The sequence below is a fragment of the Natator depressus genome, chromosome 8 (assembly GCF_965152275.1).
Source record: "Natator depressus isolate rNatDep1 chromosome 8, rNatDep2.hap1, whole genome shotgun sequence".
Lineage (NCBI taxonomy): Eukaryota > Metazoa > Chordata > Testudines > Cheloniidae > Natator > Natator depressus.
In genome coordinates, this window is record NC_134241.1 from 75,757,914 (window position 1) to 75,771,012 (window position 13,099).

Here is a 13,099-nt window from a genome sequence, read left to right on the forward strand (position 1 = left end):
TTCCCCTGGTTCTTCTGACCCAGCTCATGAGCTACACTGTTTTGTTAATGGTCAGTTGCACTTCATAGACTTTAAGGTCAGAAGGAACCATTCTGATCTTCTAGTCTGACCTCCTGCACAACGCAGGCCACAGAATCTCACCCACCCACTCCTGTAACAAACCCCTGACCTATGTCTGAGCTACTGAAGTCCTCAAATCATGGTTTAAAGACTTCAAGGTGCAGAGAATCCTCCAGCAAGTGACCCGGGCCCCACACTGCAGAGGAAGGTGAAAAACCCGGAGGGCCTCTGCCAATCTTCCCTGGAGGAAAATTTCTTCCCGACCCCAAATATGGTGATCAGCTAAACCCTGAGCATGTGAGTAAGACTCATCAGCCAGACACCCAGGAAAGAATTCTCTGTTGTAACTCAGATCCCACCCTATCCAGTGTCCCATCCTAGGCCATTGGGCATATTTATCGCTAACAGTCAAAGATCAATTAATTGCCAAAATTAGGCTCTCTCATCATACCATCCTCTCCATAAACTTATCAAGCTTAGTCTTGAAACCAGATATGTCTTTTGCCTCCACTGCTCCCTTTGGAAGGCTATTCCAGAACTTCACTCCTCTGATGGTTAGAAACCTTCATCTAATTTCAAGTCTAAACTTCCTGATGGCCAGTTTATATCCATTTGTTCTTGTGTCCACATTGGTACTGATCTTAAATAATTCCTCTCCCTTCCTGGTATTTATCCCTCTGATATATTTCTAGAGAGCAACCATACCTCCCCTCAGCCTTCTTTTGCTTCGGCTAAACAAGCCAAGCTCTTTGAGTCTCCTTTCGTAAGACAGGTTTTCCATTCCTCGGATCATCCTAGCAGCCCTTCTCTGTACCTGTTCCAGTCTGAATTCATCCTTCTTAAACATGGGAGACCAGACCTGCACACAATATTCCAGATGAGTGCCTTGTATAACAGTACTAACACCTCCTTATCTCTACTGGAAATACCTCGCCTGATGCATCCCAAGACCGCATTAGCTTTTTTCACAGCCATATCACATTTGTGGCTCATAGTCATCCTGTGATCAACCAATACTCCGAGATCCTTCTCCTCCTCTGTTACTTCCAAGTCATGCGTCCCCAGTTGATAACAAAAATTCTTGTTATTAATCCCTAAATGTGTGACCTTGCACTTTTCACTATTAAATTTCATCCTATTACTATTACTCCAGTTTACGAGGTCATCCAGATCTTCTTGTAGGATATCCCGGGCCCTCTCTGTATTGGCAATACCTCCCAGCTTCGTGTCATCTGCAAACTTTATTAGCACATTCCCACTTTTTGTGCCAAGGTCAGTAATAAAAAGATTAAATAAGACTGGTCCCAAAACCAATCTCTGAGGAACTCCACTAGTAACCTCCTTCCAGCCTGACAGTTCATCTTTCAGTATGACCCGCTGTAGTCTCCCCTTTAACCAGTTCCTTATCCACCTTTCAATTTTCGTATTGATCCCCATCTTTTCCAATTTGGCTAATAATTCCCCATGTGGAACCGTATCAGATGCCTTACTGAAATCAAGGTAAATTAGATCCACTGCGTTTCCTTTGTCTAATAAATCTGTTACCTTCTCAAAGAAGGAGATCAGGTTGGTTTGGCACGATCTACCTTTTGTAAAACCATGTTGTATTTTGTCCCAATCACCACTGACCTCAATGTCCTTAACTACTTTCTCCTTCAAAATTTTTTCCAAGACCTTGCATACTACAGATGTCAAACTAACAGGCCTGTAGTTACCCGGATCCTTTCTTAAGAATAGGAACTATGTTAGCAATTCTCCAGTCATACGGTACAACCCCTGAGTTTACAGATTCATTAAAAATTCTTGCTAAATTCTTCCGGAATCGCACACTAATAAACATCACTGGTGAACTCCTCTTGCGGCAGAGCTGCATGCATATTCTTTCCCAGGCCCTATGGAAGATGTTTACTACTAACTGAAAGCCACTTGGTCCTAGAGAAGCTGAAACTAAAACCAAAAAGCTAGCAAGCGAGTGCAAAGAGAGAAAAGAAGGGGAATGGAGACAGGAGGGACTGGCCCCAGTTTGTTTAGTGTTGTTGCTATTCAATAAGGGATGGGGAAGTTGTCTGTCATGTTAAGGAGCAACAGAGAAGCAGAAAAAACAAACAAACAAACAAAGACTTGTTGAAGTCAAAACATACTATTTAAAAGGGCTCTTTCAAAACCTTGATTTTTTTAAAAAAATTAAATTTAAAATCAATAGTGCGCCTTTCAAATACCAATTGCAGAGTAAAACCTGCAGCGACTGATTTGTGTACAGCATCCAGCAAAATGAGACCCCAGTCTTGGATGCTATTGTAATACATATAATGATTCTTCTTGTAGACAAATAGCACTGAAAATCTCAAAAACATGACCCCTTTTAAAGTGTTTCATTTAAGAGAGAAAGTGGGATGTGACAAGTATCTCCACTCACCCGCTTCTGAAGTCATTCTATTTAAAAAAGCCTCCAAATTTATGTCTGTACAGATTTTTAAACAAGAATCCACCTGCAATCTAGGTATCTATTTCTTCACCTCATCATCAGCCACTTCAGTTCTCTGCAATGCTCTGTTACTTGATTATTGCAGGTCTTAACTCATGAGAGAAATTACATATATGTTTTTAAATATATGTGAAATGTAGAAGACATACATAAAATGTACACATTTCCATTTCGCCCTGAAGCATACTTATAACCACCCTGAAGCAACCCCTCTGCCTCACAGATTCCAAAGCAGTTCTCATCCAGCCTTCTTTGGTTAGAGTGCATCTTGCAGGAAGACCACTAATAAAATGCACTGAACTCTATGCAAGCCTAACAAGGGTAACTCAGCACTTTGGCAGCATGCCATATTCTCAGATATCGTGAGTTACTGAAATCACCTGCCAGTATGTTTCAAGACTCTCACTGCATCCTCTACTTTAAAACAAGATTGATATGTTCTTTTTATTCTGTTGCCCAAACTTCTCAAGAGTTGACGGTTACTTAACAGACGCCCTCAATGGCATGTGTATATTTATACAGACTCATATTAGCAATATTTTAATGTCAAATCACCATACTGTCCTTATCCAAGTCATTTCACAATACTGAAAAAGGCATTTGTTTGACTGTTTACTTTCAAAACATTCCATTTTGAAATGCCAAGTTTGATATTTTTCAAAATTAATACCAACTCCCTGCACTTCCACAGAAAATACAAGTTAGAGTATAATGTAGTTTAAAATATCAGTAAATGACAGCTTCCACATATGTAAAATCCCTAAGATTTATTCAAATTACTATGATAAACAGCCATTTTTACTGTAAGTTAGCCAACAAATAGAATAAGAACTAGTATTTTAGTTTCAAACTATTAAGGCAAGGGGTTCACAAACCTTTTCGTAATGTAAATCACAAAACATCTCTCATGTACCACTTGCACACCCATTTGCAATCACATAACATTCCTTGGGGAAACTACATGGAAAAGCAATATTAGGAAATTATTTTTATAATTTTGGCAGTCATCTTAAGCATTTTAGTAACTGGAAGTAATTGCATGCACCACATGACTAGCGAGTGGTCTCCTGACCACAAGCAATTGCTCTGTGGACCACCAGTCATCTGAAAGACTACAGTTTAAAACTTACTTAAGGAATCTAAAACTACTCCAATTATTATGTGAGGCAAATATAAATGTATGTTGGTAATTCTTTAAAAAACTGTTGATACCCCAGTTGTAATAGGAATTCTTTATAATTAGAGGATTTCATTTAAAATAAATCAATGTAAATAAAAGTACAAAATGTCTAAGCTATGAGAAAAAAGTTAATAGTTTTTAGTATTGTATTATACCTGTAACATCTTCTGGATCTGTTACAACAATGTGTGCATTTAATTCCTGTAATTTATGATGCAATTCTTCCAATTTCTTGTTCGATTTTTTCAAAATGTTGTCCACATAAGCCAAGTTTTTTTTATCTGTTGTGACCTTTCTCAGGTTCTCTGCTCCTTCCTTGATTTTAAGTTCCTTCCTTATTTCACGTTTGATTTGGTCCTTTATTTCATCCAACTTCTGTTGTACCATTGTGTCTGAGAAGTCCAATTTTTGGCCAATGCTTACATTTTCCGAGACTAGAAGACTTCGGGCATCCCCCTACAGGGAAAAGAAAAGCATAGCCAGAGGTTAGCTGCTTGCATGACTAAAAACACTAGGCTTATGTCCAGAATATGTTAGACACTCACCTTGAGAAGCCATTTACTAAATATTTCTCTGTCATGCTGCCCCAACAGATCAACAAGCCCATAAAATTGTACAAGTTCACTGAAGTTATGTTTTACAAGTAACAGATTTGTTTTAAGGCTAGTGACACCTTTACTCTGCCTACTTTTTTTTTTTTTATGGAAAGAGACTTAAATACCTCTGGATTTGTCATGCACACATGCCTTGCCTTAGAGCCAACATCTGTATTTTTTCAAGATTTAATTGAGAGTTTTAGTAGACTAAGTGGATCTAAGCAGAAACATTTAATTCTTACAGTTAGTAACAAAGAAGAATTCCTATACATTTACTTAGAATTTCAGTAGTTACCCTATTTAAAAGTACTGAAAAAAAAAAAAAAATCCAGAGCAACCATTTCATAGGCTTAAAGAAACACTGCAGTGTTTATAGATACTAGGTATTTTGGAACATATGTTACTCTAATGCAAGTTTCTCTTTCTGATTTGCTTCTTTTAAATTTTTATTTAGAGGGATTTAAAACATGAAATAAAAGTTGCAACTTCCCTTCTTGGCATAGGTAGATGGGCAGAGGAGGAGATGAAAGTATAAGAATAACTGATCAAAATAAGTTCCTGTAAAGCGTAGGAGTGGAGAGTGACATACAAAATAGTTATTTAAATTACAAGTGTGGTTCAAAATATTTTGTTTGTGTGGATCCTACTTATTCTACATGTATTTGCTGGGGCTGTGCCTGTACTCTGCTTACCCTCATGCCCCATTCAGCTTGGGTATACAGAGCAAAGCAGCCCTCACAATTTCAGTTCCCTTGCTAATTCAGAATCCCAGTAAAGATGGATTCGGAAGGAACAGGGATGGAGTGCAGGTTGCGGATGCCACACCGACAAAATAGTTCAAAGAACCAGTTACTGTAAAGTAAGACTGAGTCTTTATCCATGTAGATCCCCTCCTTATGATAACTAGCTATTAGTTCCCAGATTAACAGGAGGAGGGTCTAAGGAGTCTTTATCTACAGCTAGCTAAACAAGGATTGCAGAATTGATCTACTAATTTGGAATCTGATCTAGTCTCCAAATCCAGGGCATAACATTTAGTAACGGTATGTTCCTGAGCTGTAAGTAGCTACCCTGCAGATGTCTGATACAGGAATATTTCATAGGTATGCTAAAGAGGTTTCCAAGGCTGTTGTTGAAAGGGCCGTGACTGTTGAAGGAAGGTGTGTATCTGCTAGTTAGTAACAGATTGATCCACTTGGATAATCTCTGGGAAGAAATGGTTTAACATTCTACAGCTCTCCCTAACGGAAAGAAAGCATGTGGATAAGAGTTAAATGCGGTGGGGATGTTCCGTAAGAACTATTACGTTCCAAGGATGGGAAAGGCTATTGAATGGAATGATAGGTGTGAACCATTTTTTAAAGAAATTTTTAAACAGTGGGATGAGAGAAAATAGAATTCTGAATGTGAAGGCGACAGGCTGAAACGGCAGCTAAATGGACCCTAATGGAGCGGATGGTAAGGCCCTGTAGCCTGCGGTGGAGGATGCAATCCAGAATCTTGGGAACAGAAGCTTGCAATGGGTCCAGACCTTGTTGTGAAGCCAGATACAAGATCTCTTCCACTTTCATCAGTAGACTGATCTTGTAAAGGGTTTCCTTCTCTGTGTCAGGGATTGTTCTACAAGTCCAAGACAGCCTCTCTGTGGGCTCATTCAGCGAACTTCCAAACAGGTACAGGGATGGAGACATGGATGGATAATTTGGCCTTGACAGTAAATCTTGCAGATTGGAGAAAGAGAGCTCTTATGAGCTTGTGTATTAGGGTGACTGGAATTAAAACAGAAAAAGGGATGAGAAGCATTGTGGAGGGACTCTGGCATGGTAAATTCTCTGAAGCAGAAGACAAATTTTTTGTTCTTGCAGGTGGCAAAAATAGATCTATCACAGGGAGCCCTATCTGTGGAATAAAGGCATGAGAATGGAATCTATTAGTCACTACTCATGGCTGGCTCAATACTTTCTGCTGAAGTAATCTTCCAGATAGCTGTTTGCTCCTAGTAGATGAAGAATCATGGGAGTTATCCTGTGAACATGGCAACATTTGCACACACACACACACACACACACACACACACGCATGCACTCACACAGCTATTGCTATGCTACAATGGAGACATTATCTGTCAGGATCTCCACTGTTCTTTTCAAGAATGGTGGAAAACTCTGGAACCTAGCTGAATAACCCAGAGTTCGAGTCCATTGGAATGGAGCAAGGACTCTCTCCAGGACTATACTGCTTTGAATTTGTAGTTGGTTTTGATAGATGCCTCCATGGCTGGTTGGGAGAGGACTATAATCAGCATCACCATGGGAGGTTGTGGTGCAGAATGGTACTCCTTTGCAACTATCTGTGGGTTTGTCTACCAGTTCAGGGGAACTTGTATGGTTTCAACTCTTATAAGTTAAGTTTGGTGGTTGGAAAGCACACCTCAGCCATGCAGAGGCATCTCATAAGTGCATGATGCCATGTGATATAATAATCTGAGAGTTTCTTGTTGCTGTTTCAAGATTATACCTGAAGCTGGAGATGATGGGTGTGATTGACTGAAATCTGTCTAGAGAGATTTTGCCTTTGTTGACTTAGAATCTAGAAGATCCCCTATAAATTCTATGGATTTTGTTGGAGTGAGATTATTATTTATCATTCACTCTCAGACTGATGGAGTGAGTAAATTGCATGCTGTGGAGTAAATTTTCTGTACCCTGGATGAATCACTGTGTGACAATAAGTGTCCTGAAGTTGAGAGGCGTAAACCAATCTAAGCTTCTAGAGAGGATATGATGAAGGCTGGTGTCACCATTCTTAATTTAAATCAGCATATGAATTTGTGTAGTCACTTCAGGTACCTGATAGTTTCTTCTGGGAATAAGTAGTAGTGGGAACAGAAACCCTTCCCTACCCTCTGAACATCTGGGTACTACTTCTGTTGCTTCTAGGTTGTAGTAAGGAACCCACTTCCTCGTTCAGCTTTCTCTTGGAAGATGCATTTCTGAAGAGGAATCAGGGATTGGGTATGGGTCAAGGACTAGAACGGTATGGAGTGGCCTTCAGTAATAATCTCCTATAGCCATTGAACTGAAGTAATTACAGCCCAGGCTTAAGAGAAATGCAAAAGGCCGCAATCAAAAACGGAGCAGACAGAAAACTCCTCAACTTCAACCTGCCATATGGAAGATAATGCAGTGAAGGTAGTAGAGGAAGAAGACAGGGCTCATGTGGGAGAAGCAAGACTTCCTATAGAAGTGTGGTCAGCAGCCCTCTGTTGCTGACAGGAGGAAGTTCTCTGTCTGAACCGGGCCTCAGGTTTCCTCCTAGTTGCAGGTGTACAGATACCCAAGAATCTCAGTGTAGCCCTAGAGTCCCTTAGGGTATGTAACAACTCATTTGCGAAGCAACTAAACAGGTCTGGCCCTTTGACGGAAAGGTCTTCAATATTTGTTTGGACCTCTTTAGGAATCCCCAGGACTACCCTCTTCTTGGCAAAGGCTAGGACCACCGAACAGGCTGCTGTATCAGGGTCATCCGGGACTAGTTGGTGGAAAGTTCTGTCTAACTTTCAAACTCCCTCTGAAACAACGGCTCTCAAGACAGCCCTCACTTCCTGTGGGACCTTGGCAGTGAATGATGATACTCTTTGTCCCAGGTCCTGTAGTCATATTTAAAGACTAGGGCTTGATAGCTGCTTATTCACAGTTGGAAGACACTGAGAGGCAGGCCTTTCTGCTAAGAGTTCAAAGTCTCTTGGGATCTTTTGTCCTTGAGTGGTTTTAGGTAGTCCTGTCTTCTCAGATTTCTCCTATGCTGCAGATACTGCTAGATCTAGGAGTCAGATGCAAGTAGACGTCCTTAGAGTGGCGTGGTGGAGGAAAGGAGACATGGTATGTTTACTCCGATTGTTTCAGTGCAGAAAGTAAAGGCCGGAGTTTGCCAAAGGTGTTTTGTGCGCTCTAGAACTCCTTCATTTATTGACATTGTCAATCTGCCAGGGAAAGTAGAATGGTGAACACAGTGTATGTGCTTTTTCCTGTACCACAGATAATTGCGTGTCCTGTGTCTGCTGTCCTTCCTAGTATTCCTGAAAGGACTTGAAGTTGTCAGATAATAGTATTGTAGTGGATATCACCAGAGGATAAGGATGTAAATACAGTTTGAAAAAAGTTAACTATTAAAATATTTTGTTTAAATGGTTAACCGATTAAAGGGCCGCTCCAGCTGCTGGGGCCAGCCAGTGCAGGGTTGCTGGGCCGGCCGGCCCGTGGGTTTAACGGTTAAGGTAGGTTAACCAGTAAGACTAATGCTTACCAGCTAACATTTTACATCCCTACCAGAGGAATGCAGATTGTTCAGAGTAATCAGCTAGAAAGGGTTGAGGGAAGTCTCTTCTGGATGTTTAAAAAAACCAACAATATCTTCTGCCTCTACATCCTGAGCCTCTGCCTCCTCCTCATGTTGTTCTCTCTATCATTCCCTAGGGAGGTCTACCTCACTGAATAGTCTATTCAGGAACCTAACTGGTGAAGGCAACCTAGGTTTGTAGGAAGAATGAGAGTGCAACTCCTAGATCTAGACAGGGCCCCCCAGAATGCCCAGAAAGGCCAAAGTGGTAAGTTAGAGGGGTAAGACTGAAAAGGCCCAAGATGATGTTTTTCAAAGCATGTCAGGAAATCTGGGTGGAGGGCCCTCAAAATCTGATGGCAGTGATTTTGAGTGTGATCTGGGGGTTGCTGCACTAGAGCAATTCCTGCGAGGAGAAAGCAAATGGATGTCAAGAGAAGGGTCTCTGCTTGACTCTAGAAAGAGAGTGAGAGAACAGGGAAAGAAGAGGAGTAGTAGTAAATACATTCTAGAAATATTGCCAACCTATAAGTGGTAGGATAGGAGATTACCAGTACCAAAAGTTTAATTCTTCTGGTGCTGGAGAGATCTGTGCCAATGGCATCAGTACTGAGGCTGGTGCTGAGTCCTCAACCTCAGAAGTCAGAAACAGATCTACTGGTATCATTAAGGATTCAGGCACACCCTCGTTACTAGATCTGGTATGTGCCACTGAGGAGTCTTTGCTGGTAGAAGGCTTCAGTGCTGGAAGTTCCGCTCTGCCAGGTGAGGCAAAGAATCAGCCCCACTAGCCTGTCCAGTGCAATCAGGCCTCTGAACTTGTAACTTAGAAGAGTCAGGAGGGTCCATGACCCTCTGTTAATACCTCTGATCTCTCCCATTGCAGAGAAGAGGATTGGTGCCATGAATCACCCTAAAAGCAGAGTTCAGATCTGCGTTGCTTTAATGTGATGGAGGTGGTACCAGAATTTGGCAATGAGCTCCCAGCCAGTGCCAAAATTGGTCTGGAGAACAGAGGGCAGCTGACTAAAGTAGTTGGAGACCCTCTCTCATTACCAGCAATAGAAGTCTTCAAGGGTAGAGTCCCTATTTACAAGGGCACTGAAAAAGTGAATCTTTAGGAGGGAGAGTTCCTTTTCTGAATTAGAGAAATGTCTTTCCAAATCAGACACTTTCTTCATTGACTGCACCAGCAGACAGATCTTTAGAAAAGTATATTTGGAAAAGTGAGCTCCAGTGAAGATAGGTGAGCACATAGACCAACAGTTTGGAAAGTGACTCTTGCCCAAACAGAAGAGGCAGTCTGTGTCCACTGGTTAGAGGAATATCTCTGTCATACAACAGGCATGGCTTGAAACTGGAGGGCTTAGGTTTGGCCATTAAGCAGAAAGGTGCCTAGGCACCAACTAATAGTCAGAAGAAGGAAAGAAATAAAATTAAGATGAGGCTGCAAACAGGGCAGAAAAGTGTGTCTACACTAGTTCTAGTAATTAGTGATAGTTACAAAATTGATTTGATGACAGGGCATTACAGGATGACAGGCAGACACTGCTGAGTTCTGTCTTGCTGCCAAGTGAAAGGTGGTCAGGGACATTCTGTCTTTTATACTCTTGGGTGGGGGACGGGAATAGGGAAGGATACAGGGCATAGGTGTACTATAAAGCTACAGAAACAGACTCAACTACAACTTGTTAAAATTATACGCAAGTTCTCCTCTGTACAAGTAAACTAACCCACTTAAAAACAAAAACAAAAAAACACCTTTTACCAGAATACTTCCAGCCTAAATAAAATCCAGGCATTAGCTGCCATTTTTGTAAACAGAAGCACCTCCTAAATAATAAGAGTAGCAAGAATCACCACCTTGCCTTGGATTTGTTGATGAGTATGCATGGGACAGAAGAACAACAGATAAGCACAATTTTTCATTTTTTAGTTGCTTAAGCGACTCAAGAAAGTTCATGCAAATGTAGTTGTACTGTACAGTGCACAAGAAACTTGTCTGACTTGTGGAGAAACAATTTATCCCAGTACAAACTAAAATAAGATCAGTAGGGCAAGATTCATTATGCATACACAATGTGACTATAGCATAGTTGTATATGTAGGTATGTGAGGAATCCACATGATCTGCCAGAGTACTAAATAATTGCTATCAAGATTTAATACAAATACTTATGGCCATCGTGGAGGATAGGAACAGTTGGTACCTGGAAAAGGAAGCAACCAGCCACATTTTGGTGCTTATTTTATGTAATTACTATGCAAGTTTTGTTTCAGGCACTTGCTTGTATTTATGTAGAGAGTGAATCTAAAAATTACACCATGATCCCTGGTTTCCCAATTCACCACAGGGCATATAAATCTAGTAGTGTAACAGTTAACCTCAAGATTTAACATACAGTCCTCTGGCTCTTAAAAAAAAAAAACCATCAAAATACAGCATTTTCTTTGGGTTGTTTCCCTACCACCACCAAATACATTAATTTGCACTTGGCTTTCTAGCCAAACACAGTCCATTTACCATAGTCATGAGCATCCTAGAAACAAAATTAAAATAAACAGAAATAAGTTGATCTCTACTGCACTTCAGAGCATAAAGTCCTATTCTGAAATTTACAAAGTTCACTGGAGGGGAAAACAGGTAGTAAATGTCAAAGTAAGTCTTATATAAACAATGTAACATTAGCACCCAAAGTATGCTAAGATCTATTTGCAAGGAATGTACATACAATATGTAGCCATTTTAAAAAACCTAGGTCCTCAAAACAAAGTAGTAATAAAATTAATTAATTCTAGAAGTTAGATCTAGAAACATGTAATGTGAAAGAAAAGGTTAAGGACTATTTAGAAAAGCTGGACAAGCACAAGTCCATGGGGTCGGATCTAATGCATCCAAGGGTGCTGAGGGAGTTCACTGATGTGATTGCAGACCCATTAGCCATTATCTTTGAAAACTCATGGCGACCGGGGGAGGTCCCGGATGATTGGAAAAAGGCAAATATAGCATCCATCTTAAAAAAAGGGAAGAAGGAGAATCTGGGGGAACTACAGACTGGTCTGCCTCACCTCCGTCGGTGGAAAAATCATGGAGCAGATCTTCAAGGAATCCATTTTGAAGCACTTGGAGGAGAGGAAGGTAATCAGGAACAGTCAACATGGATTCACCAAGAGCAAGTCATGCCTGACCAACCTGATTGCCTTCTATGATGAGATAACTGGCACTGTGCATATGGGGAAAGTGGTGGATATGATATATCTTGACTTTAGCAAAGCTTAAAATATGGTCTCCCACAGTATTCTTGCCAGAAAGTTAAAAATGTATGGATTGGATGAATGGAGTACAAAGTGGATAGAAAGCTGACTAGATCATCGGGCTCAAAGGGTAGTGATCAATGGCTCGATGTGTAGTTGGCAGCCGGTATCAAGTGGAGTGCCCCAGGGGTCTGTCCCCGGGGCCAGTTTTGTTCAACAACTTCATTAATGATCTGGATGATGGGATGGATTGCACCCCTCAGCAAGTTCGCGGATGACACTAAGCTTGGGGGAGAGGTAGATAAGATGGAGGGTAGGGATAGGGTCCAGAGTGACCTAGACAATTGGAGAATTGGGCTAAAAGAAATCTGATGAGGTTCAACAAGGAGAAGTAGAGAGTCCTGCACTTAGGATGGAAGAATCCCATGCACTGCTACAGGCTGGGGACCGACAGGGTAAGTGACAGTTCTGCAGAAAGGGACCTGGTGATTACAGTGGACAAGATGGGGGTGAGGCCAGGGATGAGGAGTTTGGGGTGCAGGAGGGGGCTCCAGGTTTGGGGGGGACTCAGGGCTGGGGATTGGGATGCGGGAGGGGGTCAGGGCTCTGCGCTGGGGGTGCAGGTTCTGGGGTGGGGCTGGGGATGAGGGATTTGGGGTGCAGGAAGGGGCTCCAGGTTTTGGGAACTGGCCAATGGGAGTGCAGAGCCAGTGCTCAGGGTGGAAGCAGTGTGCGGAGCCCCATGGCCCCCTCCACCTAGGAGCCAGACTTGCTGCTGGCTACTTCTGGGGCACAGCACAGTGTCAGAACAGGCAGGGACTAGACTGCCTTAGACGGGCAGCACCGCCGACAGGACTTTTGATGGCCCATTCGGCGGCACTGACCAGAGTTGCCGCGACCCAATTTTACATTCCGCGACCCAGTTTTGGGTTGCAACCCACCATCTGAAAACCACTGGACTAGCCAGTTCTTTGACAAGTCCTTCAAAGTTCCATGGGATTCTCAAAATAGCTGAAGGGTTTCTTAAGTGTTAAAAGTAGAGTGAGGGCAACTTTAAAATTATACACCTTCTTCTGGCTCTTCAGTGTGTAAATCAGAACAACTCAACAATCAGTAGAATGGGTGTGAATACGACTAAGCCTACAGTAGTGTAAGATAGTGTAATTTACACCACTTTATGCATCA

The 13,099-nt window shown here is 41.7% G+C and overlaps 1 protein-coding gene across 2 annotated transcripts in view; it reads right to left on the bottom strand.

Moving 5' to 3' along the window:
• Positions 1-13,099, bottom strand: part of PKN2 (protein kinase N2) — a 120,796-nt gene that overhangs the window by 64,603 nt on the left and 43,094 nt on the right. For both annotated transcript variants that reach the window (XM_074961369.1, XM_074961368.1), the window contains exon 2: positions 3,881-4,181. In XM_074961369.1, coding sequence (XP_074817470.1) covers positions 3,881-4,181 — 301 coding nt within the window. The remainder of the gene's footprint in view (positions 1-3,880; positions 4,182-13,099) is intronic.